This window comes from Arctopsyche grandis, chromosome 3 (assembly GCF_051622035.1).
Source record: "Arctopsyche grandis isolate Sample6627 chromosome 3, ASM5162203v2, whole genome shotgun sequence".
NCBI lineage: Eukaryota > Metazoa > Arthropoda > Insecta > Trichoptera > Hydropsychidae > Arctopsyche > Arctopsyche grandis.
Window position 1 is genome coordinate 35,270,416 of NC_135357.1, and position 22,076 is coordinate 35,292,491.

The window sequence follows — 22,076 nt, forward strand, 5'->3', positions numbered from 1 at the left end:
AAAGAAAGGATGAACAATCAGAAGCAAAGGGACTAAAAAAGAAAATGGACAGTTTCGAATTTATTCTCCTACTCGTGCTTTTTGATAACATTCTTCAGCCTCTCAACTTTGTATCAAAGCTCCTACAATCAAAAAACGTCGATGTTATCAGTGCTCAGTCGATGATCAAAAATGCATACGACAATCTCAATCGTTTTAGGAATACATTTTAAGAATTTGTAACGATTTCATCAACGATTGCAACAAAATGGGGTTTGGAGCCAAAATTGACATCGAATCGTCAATCTTTTGTCAAAAAGCACTTCGATGAACTTAGTAATGATACACGATTCCAAGATTCATTGAAAAAGTTTGAAATAACAATTTTTAATGCGGCACTAGACGATGCCTTGATGCAATTGAAGGTTCGTTTTACATCTTTTAACGATATTATTTCAAAGTTCGTCTTCCTACAAAGTAAATATCTCATTCAATTATCAGATGACGACTTATATCGTGAAGCCAAATCTTTAGCCGACCAATATATCAATGACTTTGACAAGTCACTACCTAACCAGGTGCTTGATTTTCGTTCATGCTTAAGAGAAAAAATAGAGAAGATCGACAGTGTTCATAATTTGGCGAAGCTCTTCATTTGTGATTTTTACACTATAAATTCGTCATTTCCTGATATCGCCACCGCAATCATCTTGTTCCTCACGCTTCCGGTAACTGTAGTCACTGCTGAGCGCTCGTTCTCTAAGTTGAAACTTATTAAAAATTACTTAAGGTCAACTATGTCACAACATCGACTCAAAGGATTAGCGTTGATTAGTATTGAACATGAGAGAACAAATAAAATGAATTTTAACGAAATAATCGAAGTGTTTGCCAATGCGAAGTCCAGAAGAACAGATTTTTCTACGTAAAAAGGTATGTATTTTGAAAAATTATTTTGCCGAAAAGAAAATAATATGTGTATATGGGGGGGGGCGCCGTAAAATATTTTGCGGGGGGGCGCCTGGAATTCACGTTACGCCACTGCTGAATACTCTTCATTATTATAAAAATAATGGTTTCTGAAAGGCTCTTAAAGGGGGGTTGAAGGTTTTGGACCGTTTCCCAGCCTATGGAAATTCAATTGAATTTTGAAGAGGATCTTTATTACTCGATTAATACAGGTGTATTTGTATGTACAGCGAAGTAGGTAAAGGATTCACTGGAACGAGCTAGGTCGAGTGTCTGAAGCTCACTGGCATCTGGGGACGATGCACTGGTTTATAAAGGTGTTGCTTGAGCAACGCGTAGCTGGGCTGGTGAGATCACGTTCTGGAAGATTCCGACGGGGTCAAGGTCTTCCTTTGTGTTCGATGTTTGATGCGTAGTTGCGTAGCTCCTTGGGATTTCCCGTGTACTCGTGATTGCGTATCTGGAGCGAGTCGAATCGCCTTTATGGGTAAGCTGGACGAAGTATTTCGGCCACGTCTAACTTTCGTGTACGAGAAGAGGACACGATGATGTCATTTGTACAGATTAAGTTCGATGAGGGAAATAGGTGATATCACAAGTCGTGCTATATCTCTACACTCTTTTACATATAAGCCTTCAGTTTAGAAAACATGGTGAATCAAATCACTAGCTGATTTTTAAGTCTTAAAGAGCGTCACAGCTTACTAAAATAGTTCGAAATTAGAGATAAGGGAAACGCTATAGTTGTTGGCTACATTTGGATTGAAAAAAATGGCATTACTGTTAGTCTGTAAAGATTTCATTGGAAATATTTCGTCATGTAAAATTTGTCGGGAGTATTTCGTTGTTGAACGTTTTGTCCATAAATGTTTTGTTGAAGCAGTGACATTACTGAATATGTTTTGAGCCTTAATGATGCTCCTGTTCACGATTAATTGATAGAAATATATCAATTTAAAGCCAATTGATGTCATATTATTTTAATTCGAATTGCCAACTATTATTCCATGGTCTATTCCCTGACAATATTGAGTCAACAATTATATAGTAGTTGGTAGCACTATATCAATGTATGCTTAGTTGCCTATGCTGATTTAAAGTTTATGTCATGACAGTAGCTGTCAAATGTGTTTGTTTTGTGTATAACCTAATATAATCGTAATGGAAAGTTTGAAAGAGCGATTTAAAAATTGTATTAAAATCATTGACGGTAATTATATTTAATTTATTTTAAGTATTGACATTAAGGGTTATTTGAACTTTGGTTTTGTTTCTAGTGTATCAATCAATCCAAGTATTATCAATAGTTACAAATTTGAAGAATGTTTTCAAAATACCAGAGAAACGTGTATTAATATTTAATATATTTGTTTTTAAATATCCTTAGAATCTTCAGAATGCGTATTGCCGGAGAAAAGTGATACGATCGAGGTCGAAGAATTCAAAGCGAGCTACGATCCCGGCTTGGCCGCAACGAAATCCTCCTACAAATCCATTCCCAAGTTTTATCACAGACTTCCCAAAGTCAACGACACTCTGGCTAAAAAGTTGCGAGAGGAAGCCAGAGCCATCTTCTTACAGACTAAAAGCAACGAACTGTTGAGTGGCACTGAACTAAAGCACCTGTGGACACTACTCGACAAAGGCGATACGATTCCGGGCGCCGAAGTCAAGTTTTTAAACTATTCCGAGTTTAAAAGAGTCGGTGAAAAAGCAGGCCCAAAATACAAGTATTGTATTGTATGAATTGCAAATTAAATATTCGTTTTTATGGTGTGATTCTATAATGGGTTTACCGTTTCAGGGCATTCTTCACCGCTGTCGTGTTCGCTAAGCTTCAAAGGGAACATCAAGGAAAAGTGCATGTTAACACGCTATTCAACTATGCCATGAGAAAGGTCTGGCTTTGTGAGACTCGTATTGGACTATCGCTCCATGATCCGACCGGTCAAGGCTATCTGAGGGAACACGTCAGTTTAAACACGACTTTTATAATAAAAACCTGTATTTGAGCGACATTTTGATATTGAAATTTATGTTTTGATAGGATTTAGAAAATTATATTATGGAATTGGTGCCGACTTTGCCGGCTTTGGACGGTTTGGATTCGTCGTTTGGAAGTTTTTATGTTTGCACTGCGGCAAGGAAGTTCCTGTTCTTTTTGGACCCGCTCCGTACTGGTCGTGTTCGAATCATAGATATATTGTCGTCGAATTTTTTAGAAGACCTATTAGAAGTATGACATATTTTTAATATACGTACATTCAAAATGGTTTTCAATTTAACTCGTTTGTATATTTAATTAGTTACGAGAAGAAGACTTGTTGAAGGAAGCTCAAGAAAAGAATTGGTTTTCGGCACCTTCAGCTCTAAGAGTGTATGGACAATATTTAAATTTGGATCGGGACCATAATGGAATGCTCAGCCTTGATGAATTACAAGAGTAATTGATTTTATTTTGCACACTATCTATTTAATAATACGGGATAAATGCAAATGTATAGATTTTATATCGTTTCAGCTATGGTTCAGGGACACTGACACGAGTTTTCCTCAGCCGAGTGTTTCAGCAGTGTTTGACGTACGATGGAGAGATGGACTACAAGACTTATTTAGACTTAGTGTTGGCTTTGGAGAATCGTCGAGAGCCTCAGAGTATTCATTATCTGTTCAGAATATTGGATATACACGGGCAGGGATATCTCGATGGATTCACGTTAAATTATTTTTTTAAGGTATTGTATTTTAATTGTTTTGCAATGCAATACAGTAGAACCTCGATTATCCGGACTAATTGGGGATTAAATCACAGTTGACAGGGAAAGACGTGTACATTCAGTATGAATAACTTTTATTTGTCTACATTTACATACATATATAATAAGATGAAGATCAATATTAAATTATTCTTTATTAAGAAATTCAGTTATGGATTTTTGCTTAATGTTAGCCGTTCTTTTTGAAGCTGCCAAATCGCGAATACTTTTCATACAATAATGGACCAGATATTGGCTGTCCAGACGATGGTCTTTGAATCAACCACATAAAAATACACTCTTCGACTTCTTCATATCCTGATTTTCTCATAGCCTTACGCTCTGAGTTTCCAACACCATATTTATTTGACAAAAAACGTCCTAAGACACCGCTTTTTAAAGCATTGATTATATCTAATTTGTCTTTTAATGATAATATAACACGTTTTCTTTTTGTTTTTTTTTCCATATTGGTAATATTAAAAATAAATATTTAAATCGCGATCAAATTTTCAAGAAACAAACTTCCTTTAAGTATTGAATTTTGAAAACAACTGACTCATTTCTCTGTCTTATTTTCGAATTTTTATGGTATGCGTTTCAAAGCAGCAAAATTGTAAAATTTGTGTTTGTTTTCAACAATCCGGATAATCGAGGTTCTGCTGTAGTTAACTTTGTAGTGTGCATATGTATATTATATTTCGATTAATGTTTCAGGCTATTCAGGAGCAGACACTGTTGCACGGTGCGAGTCCCGTCAACTTTGAAGATGTCAAAGATGAGATATTCGATATGGTGCGACCCGCCGATCCTATGAAGATCACATTGAAGGATCTGATATCGTCAGGATACGGAAGTACCGCGATCAGCATACTCATTGAGTTTCAGTATTTTTTTGCATATGAGCATAGGGAGATTCTGGCGGCTGTTTCGCCTGATTGATTAGTAATAAAATTGTATTTGTATGTCTATAATTTTATTTGTAAAAAGTTTGATCGAAAATATATTTTTATAATGAAAAAAACAACAATTTAAACATTTTTTTATACAACTATTCATAGAAATTTAATAATTTATACAGTTCAATTTAATCATATTAACACATTGATGGTTTAGTTTGAGCATGCAGTATTATTATATTACACAGATTCTTGTGCTCTTTTATACTCGTAAATACTACCTCGTTCGACGAAACCCTTACTCACAGCTGCCGTATCTTCTTTTGTATCGTCATCTGTGGGTTTGCCATAACCTCCACCACCCGGTGTAAACAATATGAAAACATCCTGAAATCAACACAAAAGTTTTCAAACCCCGATAAGTAAGTATATTTTAATAATTTATGAATGAAGCTTACCCCGGGTTCTACGTCGACCGAAGTCTTACCACCTAGGTTAATAACACGGCCATCATTCCGCTTCAAATAGTTGATTCCTCGCATTCCTTCTTCCCCACCTGTAAAGACCCATATTAGTAACATTCAAAACTTACGCATTAAATTTAGAAACTATTTAAACCTTTCATTCCGTATGGTTGAAAAGCTCGTCGTTCAGTCAAGACGGAGAGAGTCATTTTCCTTCGGAAGACTATTTCACGTCTTACGCCATCCCCACCGACCCATTTTCCCTTTCCTCCGGATTCGGGTCGAAGATTGAACATGTTCAACAGCAGTGGGTATCTACGTTCGATGATTTCCAAGTCGGTGATCCTCGTATTAGTCATATGAGTGTGTACCCCTCCGACCCCATGCCAACCAGGACCCTTAATTTATATATTACTATTATAATAAATCCACATTTTAAAAATCATTGTATAATTATAGTACATACAGCTCCGCTCCCACCGGCTACTGTCTCATAATATCCCCAAGCGCTTTCTCCCAAAGTAACGTTATTCATACACCCTTGTGATGCTGCACATACCTTTACACACACAACACGAAATCATTAATTAAATTGATTTAATTTTGAGGTTATTTATGAATTGTTCCTAACCTCAAAAGCTTTGAAAACTACATCTACAATGCGCTGAGATGTTAAAACGTTGCCGCCGACTACTGCTGCATTTTCACTCGGATCCAGTAAACTTCCAACGGGGATTATAGTTTTCACTGGTTTCAAACATCCCTAGAAATTGCAAGAAAATGTATATAACCTCAAAAGTTATAGACTCCATTTTGGAGTTTGAATAATTTTATGTTTTTAAATGCAAAAATATTGTTCCATTGAGTGTAAAGCTCGTTCTTAACCGTTTGCCCGTGGCCGTCTTCTATGGAAGCTTTGGGCGACAAGTCTATAGCGCGGCTGTCTTCTATAGAATTTCTGAACTTTGCACGGGAGTTTGAGCCTTATATGCGCCTATTTCAACTGTTTTAAGGTTCAAAATTGGTGGAATATATTACTGAGAGTTGAATGCCATCTATTCAATTTGCTTAAAATGAATATATACCAGTCAAAATTAGTTTTTTGTGGAACTATACTGAAACCTCGTTTATGTGACGTCACGTCTGTTAAACAATGACGACGATACGTCTCAATTGTATGAAGAATGATTATTTGACAATTAAGCCAAAACTACGAGATATATTATGTATTTTTCTGTTTAAAATAATACTTTATGTGTTAGTTAACATATCTGGTTACTTGAGTAAATATTAAAATCTGTATTTAAGGTCGAAAACTCGATTGCCAAATTCGCGAAAAAGGTGCCGCGTACAGGGCTTGTTCGCTATATTTATTGCCGCGGGCAAAGGGTTAAATGATTCATTCATACATTTTGTACTGACCTTTCGAAATTGGGCACTTTACTTAATTAGCTTTAACGAATAGTTTCAGTACGAGTTATACACTGGCCAAAAATTGTAGGATTTTTCCTATCTTAGTGAGTTGTAGTAATTTCAGCTTACGTAAAGGAGTACTCAAAACTGGGTGAGAAAGTTGTAATAACCTGATTGAGAGGCACGTCGTGTCCCACCATACATCGAAGGCAATATATAAGAGCTGATAATGTGATGGCTCTTGGAGCGTTGCAGTTACCCCAAACTTCAGGTCCTGTCCCACTATCGAGGTATATTAGTAGAAATCAAATTCTAGTATAAATAAAGCACCATTTTCTATAGAAGTACTTACGTGAAATCAAATATAGCATCACCAGTATCCTTACAAAGCGTAATCTCTAACGAAATCGGCGAGCCATCGTCCATATAATCCACGGCATTTAGTACACTCTTACCGGTTTGTTCTTCTGTCCTTTGAGCGATGTCCTAAAACAGTTTTATATTGAAAGCAATAATAAGCATTAATAAATATTACACTAACGTACCTTCAACATGTCTCTAACGGCCAGCTCGGCATTGCTTTGTATATGCATCATGTACGCTTGTACAACTTCCAATCCATACGATGAGATTAACTCACCGACCAATTGCATGCCCTGATGAAATTATACATGTTATTTACATAACGATTTATACTAAGTCATACCATATGCAAGATTACCCGTTGATTTGCAGCTATTTGAGCTTTCAAATCCGATAAATTGTCAGTCAGATTTCTCGAATCTCTCAACTCGTGCTTCAATTCTTCCTCGCGGAGTTGATTTTTGTGCAATAACAAGAACGATTTAAACGCAGCTCCCTCTTGGTTGAGATGCGTCGAGTGGGGCGGCATGGATCCCGGAGTGATACCGCCAATATCGGCGTGATGTCCTCTGGATGCGACGAAGAATATTGGTCGACGAATACCCCTACAATTGCATTTATTAAATTAAGGTGAAATCGATTGTGATTCTTAAAGATTTGTGTTGACTTTACTTGTGGAATACTGGAGTGATGACTGTCAAGTCTGGTAAATGCGATCCTCCCGCTTTAGGATGATTGGACAGGATCACGTCACCTTCTTCCAAAGTGTCTCCGCGTACTTGTATCTGGAAAATTAATGCTGATTATTTGAAGAATTACACTGAGCAACAAAAAATTACATTTTTGAATTACCAGAGCGGAGACTAACCAATATTTACTAACTTTGACCCACTTAATTCGAACATGATAATGATTTTTACAGTTTTTTGGCTTTTGCGGTCTTTAACTCAAAATCTAGTATTGTTGTGCTCAAAGTGAGTATTGGAATCAATAGTCAGATGCTTTTCCTATTGATTGTGATATTTCATTGCTTTAAAATACTTATAATTAATTGTCTAGCGAATTTTAAAAGTCAAAAATATATTTTTTTTACGGATTTTTTCTCTGTGCTATTTTGCATTTATTTGGCAAATTTTTTATTTCATCTCGTTTATAAGGATTGGTTTTCTATCTCAATATTTTTTTTTTATCTAAACGTACTAACTCGAGAGAATTGCAATTTAAATGCTTTCGTTGTTTATACGTTTGTAACGCAGATAGCGTTGGTGCAAGCGAGATGGCATGTAGTCCGACCGCTGTACTCTGTGAGGTGGATTACATGCCATCTCGCTTGCACCAACGCTATCCGCGTTACAGACGTATACACAATGAAAGCATTTAAATTGCGCAATTTTTTAAACGCTTATATCTCGAAAACGATAACCAACCAACAAAAATCATTATCATATTCGAATTTAGTGGGTTAAAGTTAGTAAAGATTAGTTAGTCTCCGCTCTGGTAATTTTTTTTTGTTGCTCAGTGTTATTAGCATATTTTTGGGGCTTATTAAAATTATAGTATGTACTTGATATTGAACAGTTTCTTGCATGGCACCGAGATGGACAGGAATGTGAGGCGCATTGGAAACCAACCCGCCGTCAGGACCAAAGAGTGCACATGAGAAATCAAGCCTTTCCTTAATGTTCACTGATATAGAAGTTCTTTGTAAGATTCTGAAAGAAATAACCATTGCCAAGATATATTGTATATTGTTTACTTGATTCATATGCACACTCATACATACCTTCCCATTTGTTCAGCAATGGACATAAACCGATGTGAAAATATACTCAATTGTATAGAATCTAAAGCTGTGCCAATTTGTCTCGCTATTCCAGAGCCGATGGTGATTTTTATATCACCATGGTTCGTAATCAACGCTGTACAATCTGAGAAGAAATAATCACACATGTAATTAACACTAAATCCTACATAATTTTTATGTAATCCCAGTTTTAAAACTACCTGGCTCTACTAATATAGTGGATAAATTATCCATAATGATAGCGGGACCGATGATAGTATGGCCGTAAGACAGATTTGACAGTCGATAAACTTTACTCTCTTTATAACCAGCTTCAAAGTATATTTGAACCGTCTGAAAATATTCCAATATTATGTTAAATTATATGTATCATTTTGAATCTTAATTAAGATAAGATTTACACCTTTTCAGCTTCTGGATATTTGTTCGAAGCAACATCAGTCAAATTCTGTTCAGAAAATTGAGTACGTGCTGCTCCTCGTACTCTCACATCATCCACGACTATGTCTCGATTCGGAATAATGAATCCGAATTCACTCTGATATCTGAAAAATTCAATGCACAAATGATTTCATGTCCTTCAATTGATTTTATGAACATTTATACTTGTGTAAATACCGTTCGAGGAAAGTTTTCATGAAATCGCCGTGTTTAGTATCAGAACTTTGAGACTGTTGAGACGGCGAGCACATCAATGCACAATCGGTACCTTCATACCTCAGATGCAAATATGGTTCCAAAACTATTTGCGCCTCTTCGAATCCCTATAATAGACAATATATAAATATTTTCAGTTGCATATACATATCTAAGGCATGGTACAAAATTTACAAATTTATATAACAAGACCTGCGATACTAATTTCTGTTTACAAATCTCCCCAAGGGAATCCAATTGGTCGTCTAAGCTTTGGAAGTTTTCAGATGTGTAATTTAGAGCGCATGGTTTTTGAGACTCGTGTACCACATCAGCTAATGCCATTCCATATGCCGATAATATACCTAATAAATTGAAATAAGTCAAACGCCGTATTTACTTGCAATGTTTACAATGTCCAATTACAACCTGCATATTTATGTACAAAGACAGTATGGATGCCAAGTGAACGGGCTATGGCACAAGCGTGCTGAGCTCCAGCTCCTCCGAAGCATGCTAGAGCGTGATGAGATGTATCGTAGCCTCGTGCTGTTGTCAAAGCTCTAAAATCGAAAATATCTATAACCGTTTGCCCGCGGCTGTCTTCTATAGAAGCTTTGCGCGGCTGTCTTTAATAGAATTTCTGAACTTTGCACGGGATTTTGAGCCTTATATGCGCCTATTTCAACTGTTTTAAGGTTCAAAATTGGTTGAATATATTACTGAGAGTTGAATGCCATCTATACAATTTGCTTAAAATGAATATATACCAGTCAAAATTCGTTTTTTGTGGAACCATACTGAAACCTCGTTTATGTGACGTCACGTCTGTTAAACAATGACGACGATACGTCTCAATTGTATGAAGAATGATTATTTGACAATTAAGCCAAAACTACGAGATATATTATGTATTTTATTGTTTAAAATAATACTTTATGTGTTAATCAACATATCTGGTTACTTGAGTAAATATTAAAATCTGTATTTAAGGTCGAAAACTCGATTGCCAAATTCGCGAAAAAGGTGCCGCCGCGTACAGGGCTTGTTCGCTATATTTATTGCCGCGAGCAAAGGGTTAAAACATTTAGATATAATCATCGATATATTTTTGAAGAGATTAATCTGACCTGATGGGACGACACATTGCTTCATTTGCTACGTCGATAAAACCCATAGCAACCTCTTCCATCGTCATCTGTAACAATGTAAAGTAAATTAGAATATGTATATTATAGCATTGGTCATCAAGCAAGACTTTTCAACTATTTTCATATTATTAAATTAAATGAGCCAAGTACTATTTTTGGAAATTTATACTGGTTAAGTTTTGAGTTAGTGAGGTGTAATCAAATTACTTCAGTGCCTCCGCTTGAACGTAAGAAATCGTTGATATCATCGGTAGTTTTCTTGAATTCCTTCAATGTGGCGTCTCTGTCTAAAGCGTCATTTTCATTCGGTCCAAATATCTTCGGGAAGTATTCGGGTAGCAATCTGCCAAGGGCTAAATTTGCATCGGTGACAGCGATTGGACCACCTTTCCGGTAGCATGCTGGACCTGGATGGGCGCCTGCCGATTCTGGACCAGCACAGAATAATCCAGAGCGGAAAGTTAATATGGAACCACCACCAGCCGCTACGGTGTTCACATCTGTATCGAAATAAAAACCAGACATTACAAATACAATAATAAACTTTGGTATGATTTATTAAAAAGTTAAATGGTACCTAATTGAGGCGCTTGGATAGTTATTCCAGCTGTGGTAGCTTCATGAACATGTTCAAGAGTTCCAGCATAGCGGGACACATCTGTTGATGTTCCACCCATATCAAAACCTATGGCAGATATAATATGCTGTGTAAATTACTTTTCTGATAATTAAAAACTTTTCCGATTCTGCGAAAACGCCGAAATAAGAAACCTCATATATTTTTATAAATAGGATTACTGACCATTTATTTCATTTGATGGTTTCATAAGCAATGATTTTGTGAGTAAACTTATTATTGAAATTTCCAATAGCAGTGTCAACAAAGGTGTTCGTACGTAACAATCATAAAATTACCGTTGAATCTTACATACTGATTTTTTATTCGCCAAAAAATTAGAAGTCTACACAGTCAACATGTTTAATTAAACAGTATCTTTAGTTACAGCGTTTTCATATTGTCAGATTGGCGCTGGCATATCATTTTTAACATATATTGAGTAAATCATTTGAAAATTGAAAGAACCTATCACGGGAAGGTCTGTCTCCTTTTGATATGTAGTCATCGCATAACCAACAACACCTCCAGCTGGTCCAGAAAGAATAGCACGAGACCCGTTGAAACTTAAAAAGTTAAGTGAATAATGCAAAATTTATTATAATAACTACATATAATATTACAATTTTTAAGAATCGGAGGTGTTTTTATACTTCTCCATCGGAGTCAATCCACCATCCGACTGCATAAACAATACATTAGTATTCTTGAGTTGATCCGAAAATCCTTCAGAGAATCCTGACAGATATCGCTTGATGTGTGGAGTTAAATAAGCGTCAACACACGCCGTGTATCCTCTAGCTACAGCTCGTACCATCGGCATTATCTCATGCGATAGAGATATTTGCGCAAAACCTATATATGTACAATATTAATATTAATAATTATTTTAACATTAAAATTTTCAACGAACACACATACTATTTATTTATATATAATTTTAGCTATTAGCTAATTTACAAAAAAAAATACATCTCAATAACTTAAATCTAAAATTCTATATTTAACTTATATGTACTGTCCCTCACAGAGGTGTCTCTTTGCTCCTCACAATAATGCATCCATGGTCTTAGAATTTGTTCTTGGTAGCATAATTTAGGTAGGTAATTTGTTCTTGTGAACATGGTCTTGGTAGACCTGATGCACTCAGGGAGGGCGTTATACATTAGTACACCCGTGTGAATGACACCCCCAGCCGTCTTTCTTTTTCTTACTCTACCTACAACTAAATTATTCTTATTTCTAGTGTAATGATTATGAATATCTCTATTTCTTATTCTATAATCTTTAAAATAATCGGGTAATCACTCATGATCTAACTTATAAACAAACGATAATGTGCTTAGCTTTAAACTATTACTAATACTCAACCATCCCAATTCATCTAACATACTTCTAATACTTTTTAATCTACCAACATTCAAAATACCTCTCATAGCTTTATTTTATAATTTTTGTATTTTCCCTATATCTTGGCCACTAAACAAGTTAAGCACAGTGGAACAATACACTACGTGTGGAAAGACAATTGTATGTATTATAGACTAAAACTTTACTTTTTCTACTTAAAACATTTCTTAACCTACATACAACACCAACTTTTCTAGCCATTTTTTTATAATATATTCAGCGTGTACCTTAAAATTCAGTCTTGAATCTATGTAATACCTAAATATTTAATGTTATCGACAATCTCTATTACTTTGTATCATCCGCAAATATATAGTAATGTATCATCCGCAAAAAGATGAATCTTACAATTATTTACTATTTTAATAATATCGTTAATATATAAAATAAAAAATACTGTACCTAATTCTTTTGCTATTTCTCCAATTTTAAGTTCATGATCTACATAAGTGTAACTGTGAGCCATCAGCACAGCTATGCTATTAATCCCAGTTCTGTTTTTCAATTCTAACAAGTCTTTACGTAGCGCATTGGTATCCAATTCTTTAATGATGAACAGTTTCTCACCGGTCGTACCTAATAACATAAAAATTCAATACAGCATCTATTGTCACGAATCCATTAAAATATACGAGGTTTAAATGAAGTATTGTGGATCAAATCTTATAAAACACAAACACAATTTCAACTTTATATTCATGATGACATTTGAACTGAATATTACCGATGACGGTTCTCCAACCATGTCCACCACCTTGTTTACAAATCCCCCCTTTTAATTCGCATCGGCCTTCTAGAGCTGGCACAACTCGACAATCCACTTCTACAACTTCTGAATATAAGACTTCTGGCTTTTGAATTGCCTACGTCCATAGAAACAAAAAATGCGTACAGAATATCTATATTATATTTATGTATTTAGCTTTTGAAAAACAGGTAACATTTATATACCAATTGGAAAATACTAGGCCTTGCTTGGTTTCCGATAAACAGTAGATCTTTAAAACCTTTGTTGATGATCAGAGCCATCTTTTCACCTTTTCTTTCGAGCAAAGCGTTTGTAGCAACGGTCGTACCCATACGTATCCAATCGATGAGCTCCGAGTTGACTTTACCATCAGAGTTTGTGGCAGCACCAGTTTCCTAAAACGCATCTGATTAATACACAATTACATCATTTGAAAGAAATTTCTGTGATATAAACTATTACTTGGTGCAATATGCGTCGGATTCCTTCTCTGGGTGCGTCGGCATAATTAGCCGGATCCTCTGAAAGCAGCTTTAGCGTTTTTATCGTTCCATTCGGACATCTTGCGAATACGTCTGTGAATGTGCCGCCTCGGTCTATGGCGAATTGAAATTTTGATGCTGTCGACTCTGCCATTCTAAGATGAATGGAGTTCAGCAGTTGCTGTGGGAGGTGATATTTGTTCAAAAAGTTAAATGTGGACAAATAAAAAGCTTTAGATAACGATGTGAAAAACAAGAGTTATCAAGTATAATAGTAATTATATTGATTGCACTGTTTGTAGAATGATAGTGGACATTTGAAGTGTATTTTTGATTGTGATCTTTAAGATATTGAAGTAATTATAGTTAATATATATTAAATTGTACACGTTTTTATTTAATGCGTACTTACAGGTTACCATTGATAAACATTTCGTGTGTTCTGCCAAATGTCAAAATTTTTGACAATCAGTTGATAACAAACGACAAAAAAATCTCAGTATTTAGTATTGCTCTATTTTACAAGCCTCTTCTAATTTATATTGATTCGAAGAATTGTAAATAGGTTTTTGAGCTCTTTTTCCTATTATGCTGTACATTAAAATTAGAATAATATAATACTATAATTACTAACAAAAATTAAAATAAAATTGTATAATAGAAAATGATCAGTTGATCAGTAGCTATTGTAGCTGAACATAATTTAGTAATAATAAAAAGCATTTAAAAATCGAATATCGATTCGAAAAACTTTCTTTATTGCTTACAGTACGATTTTGATTATTTTACAATGTTCTAAAGTGTAAATGTTAAATTGTGTAATTATATTGGGGAAAAAGAGAAGGTCAAGAAAGAGTGACACTTATCATTGAATATGTTTGAATTTGACTCGAAACATCAACTGATGAAACAAACTTCAGTGGCGGCTCGTGTATATTTTATTTTTATTTTATTTTATTTTATTTTTATTTTATTTTATTTTACGGTCAAGAAAAAATTGACCATTTTACATGTTGGAAATAGAGAAAGAAAAAGAAAAAAAATTAAAATGAAATATAAAAGAAAAATACACATACATTCATATACTACAAAATAAATTACATTATATTAAAAAAATATTTAAATAAAATAGATTTCATGTTATATTTACTAACAATGAATAAATCGACCATGGATAATTCGTTTCCAACTCTGTGCAGTCTCAACATAGCTGAGTTCAATGAGTAATTAGGTATATGGGTATATGGGCTGCGGGGCTGCAGCCTCCTAGTATAGTACAAATGCATGCTATTTTTGTCATCCATATGGGCTGCAGGGCTGCAGACCTCCCAGTATATTAAATATATATGCTATTTTTGTCTGTATTCGATCACAGGTATGGTCAACGAGCTATTACATCCCGATTAATCTCTGTAGCCCCCCGCTATGAATTCTCACGAGCCGCCACTGGTCATATTAGCATAGAACTAGAATGCATAGAATCGCTCTCAGCCTCCAAAAATGTTGCTACAAAAACTCTGCGCGGCAGAGTTTGTTCATTGTTTGCTAAACTTCGTCTCTCTCTCTCTCTTGTCTCTCTTCTGACTTTCCGTCTCTCTCTTCGATGGCTCGCTTTTAAACGATAATTTTGTTAACAATGACCATTCTATGCATTCTACTTCTATGCATATTAGCCATAGAAGTCGCACTATTTGCAATTCAGAATTTTTATAAATTTGTTTATGATATGGTCATGGTTGTTGTTTGTAGTGCTAAGGCATGCACGTGTCTATAACCTGAAATTGACAGGTGCTTTGCATCGCCGGTATTGCAATGGGAAATAAAAGGAAATTCAATAAGTTCGCTCAGAGAAAGCGGGATAAGAAGGCTCAGGTATTTTAATCTATATTAAAAAAATCATATAATATGTTTAAAAGCGAAAGTTTCGTTTAAAAATTTAATTATTTGTCACAAACAACATAACCAAAAAGTTACTGTGATACAAAATTAAGCCGTACAATTTAATTTCAAGGCGATCAATCCACCACCTAAAGAGGACACAAGAAAACACTATGCAGAAATCATCAGAGAAAATGAAGCATTCGAAACGTACTACAAGGTATTGCTTTATGACTATATTGTATGTATACTTTACCAAAATACTTCAATCTATCCCGTACTGAATACGATGATTTTCAGGCACAGAATATATGTCCTCCGGAAGAATGGGACCTATTCATGAAAACTTTGAAAGAAAACTTACCAACGGCGTTCCGTATAACAGGTTCAAAAGGCGAAGCCAACGTATTGCTTGACATTGTAAAAGGTCAATTCTTCAAAGAGATCTTAAATACTAAATTACCAGCTGTGGAAGAAGGCAACGGTGACGCTAAAAAAGAAGATGAAGCCACACCAAATGAAGCAGTGGAAGAGTTAAAGAAACCCATTTGTCTACCATGGTACTTTTCAAACTTAGTATATAAATAAATAAAAATAAACCGTTTACGTACATATTTAATTTTATAATTACTTATATTCAAAGGTATCCGGGAGGACTGGCGTGGCAGTTACAATTGACTAGAACAGACATCCGTCGTAGCGAAGCCTACTATAAACTTCACAACTTCCTCACAGCTGAGACCAACTCGGGAAGCATATCACGCCAGGAAGCGGTATCGATGATACCACCTATAGTTTTAGGCGTTAAATCACATCACAAAGTACATAATCGTTAAAATCCTATTCATAAAAACAATCTTACGTATATTAATAATCTGTATATATTCAGGTACTCGACATGTGCGCTTCGCCTGGATCTAAAACAGCACAGCTTATAGAATTTTTACACGCTGACGATAACGGAACTGTGCCTACAGGTATACATACATATATATATATATATATATATATATATATATATATATATATATATATATATATATATCGGATTATATTGAATATCTTTCAGTCTTGTATAAAAACGATTTCCATATGTTTAGGCTTCGTGATGGCTAACGATGTTGACAATAATCGATGCTACATGCTGGTCCATCAAGCGAAGAGATTAAATTCTCCGTGCATATTAATCACGAATCACGACGCTGCTTTTATGCCACATTTGACGATTGGAGATAATTGGAATGCTGACGGTACCAATACAGGCAAGGCTGCGGTCAACAGCAGACTCTTGAAGTTCGATAGGATATTGTGCGATGTGCCGTGTTCAGGCGACGGTACACTTCGGAAGAATGCCGATATTTGGTTGAAGTGGTCTCCAGGCAACGGGAATAATTTGCATGGGTAAATTTTATTGTTGTGTTTGTTATTGTTTTATAATTTTGACTTTGATCAATATTTATATAGCATTCAAGTATTATAAGCAACCCTTCTGAACGAGTATCATGGACATATTTTTATTTTTATATACATATATGAGGGTGACCGTGAAAAAGTCGAAAATATTCGTTTGTCATGCATGCATATGAAAAACGGTTAGTATATATGTATATATATATACATATATATCAGTGGCGTGCGGTAAAACGATATCTCCCCCCCGTCGTACATCATCACTTAATTTGCGCGAGCAGGATACAACAGGAACAAGAGGAACAGGCTTTTCCTCCCGTATCCTGCGCGCGCACATTAAACAAGGCTGTATGACAAAAAGAGAGATAATTTCAACACATGCCACTGATATATATTATTATATATACATAGTACCGTTTACCATGCACCCTTTTTTCTTGATCTTTCGATTTTCGATCTTTGCCTTCCGATATTTGCTTTTTCAACCTTTTCACTTTCGGTGCCGTGAGACCAGCGGTCTCCGTGACGAGCCAGAATGTTAAATTACAGAAAACGCAAATATCGGAAGGCAAAGATTGAAAATCAAAAGATCTTAAGTCGAAAGATAAAAAAAAAGAGTGCATGGTAAACGGTACATACTCACTTAATTTGCGCGAGCAGGATACAACAGGAACAAGAGGAGCAGGATTTTCCTCCCGTATTCTGCGCGCACACATTAATACGGGAGGAAAAGCCTGTTCCTCTTGTTCCTGTTGTGTCCTGCTCGCGCAAATTAAGTGAGTATGTACCGTTTACCATGCACCCTTTTTTTTTTGATCTTTCGACTTAAGATCTTTCGATTTTCGATATTTGCATTCCGATATTTGCGTTTTCGGTAATTTCACGTTCCGGCCCGTGAGGTAGACCCGGTAGACCCCATATATATATACCAGGAAGGCCTTACAGGTAAATCCCCAATGCGCCTTTCTAACAAACATTGATATACAATGTTTAGAATAATTTTAACAAAGCGTCACAGAGACATCTATGGATAAATTGACAAATTTTTGATAAACTTATATTTTCGGAGTATTTTTTTCTTTATATAAATCGTCAAATTTCGAGATGCTGAAAAACTCGAAAATTTGCGTGACGTTTATGGATAAATTTTCAGCATTTTTATCCGACTCGGTGAAATTCGAGATGCTGAAAACTCGATAATTGCAAGACATGGGTAAAGGTTGCTAATTTGTTAGAATCGTTTCAATGAAAATCAGATAAATTGGTAAACTTTGATAGGAAACGATCGACCTAGAGTCGCAAACCAAGGTCTGGTCAGCAGCAACCAGTGGGACTCGAACCCGTGACCACTATGTTCGAAAGCATATATGCAGCCACCAGCGCCGGTTTTAGGGGGGGGCTGGGTCGGGCGCCAAATAAGTTAGGGTGCCGCTCGATGCGTCAAAGGTGCTTTAAATTTTAAAATTAGAGCGCCAAAAGCCATACAAAATTTTAGATTAGAGCGCCAAAGGCGAAATTTTTTTCTAAGGGTGTTTAGAAAAAAATGCCCGAGGGCGCCATTGGGTGTAAGGCCGGCACTGGCAACCACAAGTCCACTCTGCATGTAGAAAGATGCACACCTGCAGAGCTTAGAACTGTAAATACATATGTATAATTTTGATTTTTTTTTTCATTTTTTAGTATACAGTATCGTATAGCACATAGAGGTGCCGAATTACTCACAGTAGGCGGAAGGTTGGCGTATTCGACATGTTCGTTAAATCCTTTAGAGTGTGAATCTGTCATACTGAGACTGTTGAGAGAAGCTAAAGGATGTCTTCAATTGGTTGAGATTTCCGATATGTTGCCTGGATTGAAATTCTCTAGAGGTTTGTAAATAATTTTAAACAGTCTGTATAAGCTTTACATTGCTGTGCTTATATAAACAATTCCTTTCAGGTATGACACATTGGCGTCCGGCTTCAAAGGATCTGATTTTCTACGATAAGTATGAAGACGTACCTGAGAAATGGACTACGGTAGTACGACCGCAGATGTTCCCGCCGACTCCCGAAGAAATCGAACAGTTTCATCTGGATCGATGGTACGTTTAATACACAAATATTTGTACATATATATACAATTGCAATGTATCAATCTAGGTATTGTGTCATTTCAGCATACGAATTTTACCTCATCATCAAGACACCGGTGGATTCTTCGTCGCATTGCTTGAAAAAGTGAGTCCGTTACCGTTTGAAAAGAAGGAAAAACCCATCGAGACGCCTAGCGTTGAAGTTGCAACTGCAGATGAAAATGGAAAACCTTCAGCACCCGATGCACCGGTACCAGAAGAAAAATCGGCTCCTTGGGGGCCACAGAGGAAGCGCCGAAGAATGGACGGCTATCGGGAAGATCCTTATGTGTTTTTTTCGGGTGAAGATGAGGATGTCTTCCCATCAATCCGAGAATTCTATCACTTGAGTGAGGCATTTGACCCAAAATGTCTGTTGACACGGTGTCGCGTCGGAAAGAAGAAGAACATTTATTTAGTATCACCTATAGTCAGAGACGTCGTCAGGAGAAACGAGGAAAAGGTTAAAATGATAAATACGGGAGTAAAGACATTTGTCAGATGTGATAATAAGAATATGGCTTGTGCATTTAGGTCGGTATTTCATTGTTGATATTAAAAGTTGTTAAGTTTTCATATGTTTGTATTGGATTATTATATTGTAGGTTATCTCAGGAAGGTCTTCCGAGTGTGTTGTCGCATGTCGCTTCAGATCGTAAAGTAAATTTGACTCGGAAAGACTTGGTGTTGCTTCTGTTGAATGATAATCCGAGCAATCCTCCTGATATCGATCTTCTTACTCCGGAATCGCAACAGCAAGTGAAAGATTTGCGTGAGTTACTAAAATATATTGAAATGTACGTATGTATATAAATGTGAATATGTCTGATATTTATGTCTATTCTTTAGCGTGTGGAAGCTGCGTGTTACTATTTGAAGGAGACGGTTTATCCCTCTCGATGGTCGGCTGGCGAGGAGTGCGATCTTTGCGAGCATACACGGCTCTGCCCGATACTATTCACATGCTGCGATTACTCGGAGAAGATACGTCAAAGTTTGGTAAGATGTCGTAGATCAACGTTACTTAAATCTGTCTTTTTTTTTTTACTTTATCTATATTTTTTTATTTGGCTATGGATTTCCAGACGTCAACAAGTTTAAAAAGGCTGCTGAAAACGTACAACCTGAAGAGTCTAACAGTATTATCGAAGAAAAAGAAATATCGATTGAAGAAGGAGTACAAGCAGTGTCTGTTAAAGGCGATGTAGAAGAATTGTCAGTACAAGACGAAGTAAGGGAAGATGCAAAAGTTACATAACCTGTAAATATAAATTGAATATTTTTATATTAATTTTTCCTAACATAAAATGTGATTATACTGAATTGTTTGTATGCAAATTTTTATGTAATTATACGTTTTATTAAATGTAAGAATAATGCTTGCATGTTTTATTTGTGTTGATTATTATACACATTAACCGTTTGCTCGCGGCCGTCTTCTATGGAAGCTTTGCGCGACAAGTCTGTAGTGCGGCTGTCTTCCATAGAATTTATGAACTTTGCACAGGATTTTGAGCCTTATATGCGCCTATTTCAACTGTTTTAAGGTTCAAAATTGGTTGAATATATTACTGAGAGTTGAATGGCATCTATTCAATTTGCTTAAAATTAATATATACCAGTGAAAATTAGTTTTTTGTGGAACCATAAAGACACCTCGTTTATGTGACGTCACGTCTGTTGAACAATGGCGACGATACGTCTCAATTGTATGAAGAATGATTATTTGACAATTAAGCCAAAACTACGAGATATATTATATATTTTACTGTTTAAAATAATACTTAATGTGTTAGTTAACATATCTGGTTACTTGAGTAAATATTAAAATCTGTATTTAAGGTCGAAAACTCGATTGCCAAATTCACGAAAAAGGTGCCGCCGCGTACAGGTAGGGTTGCCAGATGATAATTTGATAAAGCAGGGCAGATGGGTCTAAAAAGGAGGATTTTTTGTAAAAAAGGAGGACATTCAGAAATTAAACGAATTTTTTATATTATTTTACTTTATTTTAATCATATTTAGCTGAGCTGCCAATTTTAGAAAGAAGTTCTTGGTTTTTTAACAAATAATTATAAAAATCTTCACATGTCATGTTTTTGAAGTTGTATTGAGTAAGAATTAAAGATTTAACTGACTGCACACTTAGTCTATTCCTCTCTTTGCTCCACTGAGTATTAATCAGTGAAAAAACTCTTTCCACATTTGCATTATGTGCTCTTATACAAAAATAAAACTCGCAGATCTTGAGCAGTTCTGAGAAACATTCAATGTTTTTAACACTTTTGAAGTAGATTGTCCACTGCTCGTGCAACTTCAAATCATAATATGCTTCATCTTCATCTGATTTTGATTTAAGAAATGAAATCAAGTTACAAAATTGATCGTGTAGCTTAACATCGTCAATCTCTACACCTCTGATGCTAAAGAACTCAATGCATGAAACTAAATCATCATAAATAAGTCCCGCCCGATGTTTAGCAAAAAGGAGGACTTACAGTAGGTAAGGGAGGACGGGAGGACAAAACATGGAAAAGGAGGACATGTCCCCCTTTTGGATACCATCTGGCAACCCTACGTACAGGGCTTGTTCGCTATATTTATTCCTGCGGGCAAAGGGTTAAAACATTGAAAGTTATGTTTTGGGAATATGTTTACTTAACGTCCATATGACATTTTTAAATGAAATAAAACAAGAATTTATTTTTCGATAACCTTTATTCACACGCTTTGAAACAAATATGGTCTACTCTTCTGACAAGTTTACCTTCGCTATTGATCTATACAGAATATGTTATGAAAATTAGTATTATTAGTATATTAAAGCATTCCAAATTGCACACGTTTTGATACAACGTACATAATATAATGATTAGTATACAATCTCAAAGACCGAGCAGAGGTAATAAGATAATAGACGGCTGACGAATCGTTGCTAGGTACGTACGAGTAATAATATGGCATTCAAAAAACAACGTGCTCACA

General features: G+C 35.6%; 3 protein-coding genes across 3 annotated transcripts; 2 read left to right on the forward strand and 1 right to left on the reverse strand.

Moving 5' to 3' along the window:
* Positions 1 to 1,990: 1,990 nt before the first annotated feature.
* Positions 1,991 to 4,721, forward strand: LOC143909829 (serine/threonine-protein phosphatase 2A regulatory subunit B'' subunit gamma-like). The gene is made up of 7 exons (XM_077428044.1): positions 1,991 to 2,158; positions 2,336 to 2,678; positions 2,753 to 2,918; positions 2,996 to 3,184; positions 3,255 to 3,391; positions 3,470 to 3,683; positions 4,422 to 4,721. The coding sequence occupies exons 1-7, from the start codon at positions 2,110 to 2,112 to the stop codon at positions 4,644 to 4,646; spliced, it is 1,323 nt and encodes a 440-aa protein (XP_077284170.1). The 5' UTR covers positions 1,991 to 2,109; the 3' UTR covers positions 4,647 to 4,721.
* Positions 3,785 to 14,267, reverse strand: LOC143909828 (5-oxoprolinase). The gene is made up of 27 exons (XM_077428043.1): positions 14,103 to 14,267; positions 13,671 to 13,871; positions 13,412 to 13,603; positions 13,185 to 13,323; positions 12,863 to 13,036; positions 11,704 to 11,905; positions 11,519 to 11,616; positions 11,012 to 11,119; positions 10,642 to 10,934; positions 10,414 to 10,481; positions 9,713 to 9,846; positions 9,497 to 9,648; positions 9,266 to 9,411; positions 9,051 to 9,192; positions 8,848 to 8,980; positions 8,627 to 8,771; positions 8,408 to 8,555; positions 7,516 to 7,628; positions 7,202 to 7,448; positions 7,026 to 7,136; positions 6,833 to 6,966; positions 6,651 to 6,762; positions 5,699 to 5,830; positions 5,534 to 5,626; positions 5,222 to 5,465; positions 5,062 to 5,159; positions 3,785 to 4,990 (listed from the first exon to the last, which is right to left on the reverse strand). The coding sequence occupies exons 2-27, from the start codon at positions 13,842 to 13,844 to the stop codon at positions 4,844 to 4,846; spliced, it is 3,879 nt and encodes a 1,292-aa protein (XP_077284169.1). The 5' UTR covers positions 13,845 to 13,871; positions 14,103 to 14,267; the 3' UTR covers positions 3,785 to 4,843.
* A 1,155-nt stretch (positions 14,268 to 15,422) lies between these two features.
* Nsun2 (tRNA (cytosine(34)-C(5))-methyltransferase Nsun2) lies at positions 15,423 to 20,470 on the forward strand. Its single transcript, XM_077446681.1, has 12 exons — positions 15,423 to 15,562; positions 15,702 to 15,788; positions 15,869 to 16,128; positions 16,212 to 16,389; positions 16,458 to 16,545; positions 16,669 to 16,969; positions 18,659 to 18,846; positions 18,917 to 19,061; positions 19,137 to 19,625; positions 19,697 to 19,863; positions 19,941 to 20,090; positions 20,177 to 20,470. Exons 1-12 carry the CDS (start codon positions 15,503 to 15,505, stop codon positions 20,347 to 20,349), a joined length of 2,286 nt encoding a protein of 761 aa, XP_077302807.1. The 5' UTR covers positions 15,423 to 15,502; the 3' UTR covers positions 20,350 to 20,470.
* The last annotated feature ends 1,606 nt before the right edge of the window (positions 20,471 to 22,076 follow it).

Excerpts from the sequence above, each read along its gene's own strand:
- Nsun2 (XM_077446681.1), top strand. The coding sequence starts at position 15,503 with ATGGGAAATAAAAGGAAATTCAATAAGTTCGCTCAGAGAAAGCGGGAT. Across the intron at positions 19,062-19,136 it reads CAGTTTCATCTGGATCGATG|CATACGAATTTTACCTCATC; the intron begins GTACGTTTAATA and ends GTGTCATTTCAG. Across the intron at positions 19,626-19,696 it reads AATATGGCTTGTGCATTTAG|GTTATCTCAGGAAGGTCTTC; the intron begins GTCGGTATTTCA and ends ATTATATTGTAG.
- LOC143909829 (XM_077428044.1), top strand. The coding sequence starts at position 2,110 with ATGGAAAGTTTGAAAGAGCGATTTAAAAATTGTATTAAAATCATTGAC. Across the intron at positions 2,679-2,752 it reads AAAGCAGGCCCAAAATACAA|GGCATTCTTCACCGCTGTCG; the intron begins GTATTGTATTGT and ends TTACCGTTTCAG. Across the intron at positions 3,684-4,421 it reads CGTTAAATTATTTTTTTAAG|GCTATTCAGGAGCAGACACT; the intron begins GTATTGTATTTT and ends TTAATGTTTCAG.
- LOC143909828 (XM_077428043.1), bottom strand. The coding sequence starts at position 13,844 with ATGGCAGAGTCGACAGCATCAAAATTTCAATTCGCCATAGACCGAGGC. Across the intron at positions 11,906-12,862 it reads AGAAATAGCAAAAGAATTAG|GTTTTGCGCAAATATCTCTA; the intron begins GTACAGTATTTT and ends GTACATATATAG. Across the intron at positions 9,649-9,712 it reads CTTTGTACATAAATATGCAG|GTATATTATCGGCATATGGA; the intron begins GTTGTAATTGGA and ends TCAATTTATTAG.